At 36.6% G+C, this 3629-nt stretch overlaps 1 protein-coding gene across 1 annotated transcript; it reads right to left on the reverse strand.

Annotated features, from left to right (window-relative positions):
* Positions 1 to 968: 968 nt before the first annotated feature.
* On the reverse strand, positions 969 to 1931 carry LOC131906529 (taste receptor type 2 member 106-like). The gene has a single exon (XM_059257146.1). It carries the CDS (start codon positions 1929 to 1931, stop codon positions 969 to 971), a length of 963 nt encoding a protein of 320 aa, XP_059113129.1.
* Between the last annotated feature and the right edge of the window lie 1698 nt (positions 1932 to 3629).

Below are 3629 nucleotides of genomic sequence, written 5' to 3' on the forward strand. Positions count from 1 at the left end.
TCTGAAATCATGGCCTCTGAAGAGTGTACGCTCCCTCTCTGGTGCTCTGCTCTCCTCTCCTTCAAATAAATTCTTTCCCTGGCTGTTTTTCATAGAGTTCCATCCATCTGCCATTAAGATCTTTGAGACTACATCAAATTTTCCCACAGCAGGGAGGATTAGGGGGATTTAAACAGTGAAAGTAAAAGTAACTTTGTAAGAAGTGAAATTGTGTTCACACACAAAAAGCGTCCACTGCTTTCCCTAGTTTCACATTCTAAATGTCAAGATTGCACATGAGTGTCCGGCTTTGCTTTTTCCTGGGTCTTCCTAGAGAAAGGGTGTCAGTGCTCCGTGGAAGTCAGATGATACAATGCAAAGCCTTGTTTCAGATATTCAACCACATGCCAAAGAACTTTATATGGAATAATTTCCAGTCTGACATTTTTCCTTTGGGAAATGTGTAGGAAGAAGAGTCAGAGTCAGGAGATTAAGTCACTAAATCTGCACATGGAATTAAAAGTCCATCAAAGAGTGAGGGTTTTTGAGATATGTTAAAAACAATTGAGGGGCCATGTGTGATAGCATACGCTTTTATCCCAGTACTGGGGAGACAGAGGCAGGAAGATCTTTGAGGTCCAGGCCAGCCTGGTCTACAGTGCGAGTTCCAGGACAGCCAGAGCTACACAGAGAAATTCTGTCTCAAAAACTCCAAAACCAAAAACCAACCAACCAAACAAAAACAACAACAAAAAGAGGGTTGTATGAGCTCTTAAATGCTGAGCCATCTCACCAGTCCCAAGACAAAAACAAAAAAATAAAAAACAAAACAAAAACAAAAACAACTAAGATTTCCATGATGTCCCATAAGAGGTTTTTTTTTTTTTTTTTTTTTTTTTTTTTTTTTTTTACTTGTTTGTTTTATTTTTGATTTTCAAATCAGTGCAAGAACATGGTGAGAAACTCTCTTCAGAGATCTCCACACCAGGCTATTCTCTGTGACCACTCATTTCTCTGAAAGTCTGCCCTGTTGATCTGACATCCTTGCCTTTCTCATAGCACTTTAATTGCTTCAGTGCCCTCAGAGAAGGTTGCTTCAGCTGACTGTTTGCTAGAATTAGGATAAATGAGTGACAGCAAGGATACATGCATGCAATTGTCAAACCCAAAATAAGCATCAATTTATTTTGTGATCTGAAAAAGCTCAATGTTTCTATGAAAATACCTATGAAATGCAATATAAACAGGATAATAAAAGAAATTAAAACTTTGATGGCTTTCACATGAACTTCTGTGTTAAGGTTATTGAGTCCCGAGACATTCAGCTTCATCTGCCTGTTGTGTCTCCAAAGTGAAATAATTAATAGGAAGCATATAATGATGGTCATCATAAAGAAGAAAAAGATTCCCAGGTTGAGGAGAATATGGTTTATAATGAACTCACTTTTAAGCAAGTGAAACTTCCAGGATGTATTTCTGTGTTGTAATTTATCATTAAACATTATCATTACTTGTGGAAAAGAAATTGACCATAATATAAACAAACATCCCAGAAGAAGGGTAAACATTGTATTGATTCTTCTCTTCAAGCAGAGAAAGATGTAGTGAGAAAAATTTGCTATCTTCAGCAGATAGAAGAGGTTGAGGCTGGTGGCAAACCATGTACTTATGTAACTGAAAATTATCCACAGATAAGTAACACCTGTAATGTGGCCATCAGAGGCAACCATATGTGGAGAAAGTAATTTTAAATATCCATCAGAGATGATTACACCTATGACACAGATTCTTGAAATAGCCAAGCCAGAGAGAATAAAGCCAATCTTGGAGCACTTCTTCTGCCTGACATAGTCAATGCAGGTCTCACATAGGATAAACCCATTCCCTAGAACTCCCAGCACTGACCCACTTGTTGCAAAACAAAGGAGGATGCCTTCCACTACAGTCAGCATCTCTATAGATCCCCAGGCATGCTCCTGTTCCAACTATTTTAGATTTTTTTCTTTTACCTGCTGCAGAATGTTGCTTATAATGGCAGTTTGACAGACAAGTGATGTTTTTCTTCTTGAAAGACTTCCAAGTGGCTCAAGAACGCCTTGTGGTGGAATCAGAAATGTCTTTATGAAGTTCTCTCCTGTTCTCTAAGACAGTCTGTCTGGAGAATGTGTGCAGACTAATGTCTGCTTGTAGTGTGCAAATAAACAAATTAAAGTTTCTGTTTCATGGATTTTGCTTGTCCCCCAGACACTATTTTGCATTTGATAAATTGAATGATGGGATGGGGATGTCAGACATACATGGACAGGATCCAAACTGACAAAAGCAGCATTGCATTTCATCTCTTTCCATAGCAACTCATCATTAGCTTGGGCACAGTGGCACGTGTCTATGTCGCTAACTCCTTAGGAGACTGATGCATGGGAATAATTTGAGCCTAGAGGGCCCAGGCCAGTCTAGGTAATATAGTGAGAGTTCACAAATAAAAATAAAGCCCACAAACCCCTGAAAACTTCGCAACCATTCAGAAAAAAAAAACAAGAAGTGAAAAAAGAACCACAATTTACATTATTAAAATGGTATATGGAAGTAACTTTTGAATACAACCACTTACTCTGTTAAATTGGTTATTTTAAATTGAAATCTAAGTTTAACTGCAGATAGGATAAATTTCACAACTTAAAAAATATTTTACAAGTTTTTATTGGCATATATTCATTTGGTATAGTAATGGTTTCACAAAGACAATTTCATTCAAGTATCATACTTGTATTGTTTTGGACATTTCATATCCCCCCAATTCCCCTCTTTCTGGTGGTCACATTCCTTTCCCTCTGTTGCCCCTACTGTTATGTATTTATGCCACTACAACACCTAGGATCTACAAATGAGAGAAAACATGAAATATTTTTTCTTTCTCAGTCTGAGTTATTTCACTTAATGATATTATGTATTTCCATTTTGCATCCATAATTTTGCAAAAGACATAACTGCATTTTTTATTGTGGCTCAATCAAACTCCATTGTGTATATACATCATATTTGGTTTATCCATTTATCTATTGATAGATGCATTGGCAGATTTCATAACTTGATGTTTGTGACTAGTGGTGCAATAAACATGGAAGTACAAATATCTCTGTGATATGTTGATTTAGAATTCTTAGGATAGATGCCCAGAAATTGTATAAGTTGGTCACACAGTCATTCTATTACCCACTTTTTTTTATTAGGTGACACTTTATTTAGGTTAAAAGACTGAACCCTTTCAAATACTTTAAAATAGGCATAATTATAATTGTTGCACTGCATCTAATAGGGGAGAGATAAGGCTCAGAAAGACAGATGTTTGGTCTATATCATTACCACCCTGAATGTATAAAATGTCATTTAACCTGGAAGCTAACCAGAGTTAATGATGGTGAGTACTTGTGTGGAGAAACAGTCATTTGAAGAGTAAATGGCAGGTAAGAATTAAAGGATCTTAGAGCTTGAGAACCTAATCTTCTAATATCCACATACATATACACAAGAACATACCTACATGCATCCTGCACATGCACATGTATTTGCACACATAACTAAAATCACACCTACATGAATGGGATATGAAGAAATATGCAGAGGAATACACATATGCATGTACATCTGTA

Source organism: Peromyscus eremicus, chromosome 3 (assembly GCF_949786415.1).
Source record: "Peromyscus eremicus chromosome 3, PerEre_H2_v1, whole genome shotgun sequence".
Taxonomy (NCBI): Eukaryota; Metazoa; Chordata; class Mammalia; order Rodentia; family Cricetidae; genus Peromyscus; species Peromyscus eremicus.

Bases quoted from the DNA above. Each gene is read 5' to 3' on its own strand.
- LOC131906529 (XM_059257146.1), bottom strand. From the start codon at position 1,931: ATGCTGACTGTAGTGGAAGGCATCCTCCTTTGTTTTGCAACAAGTGGG.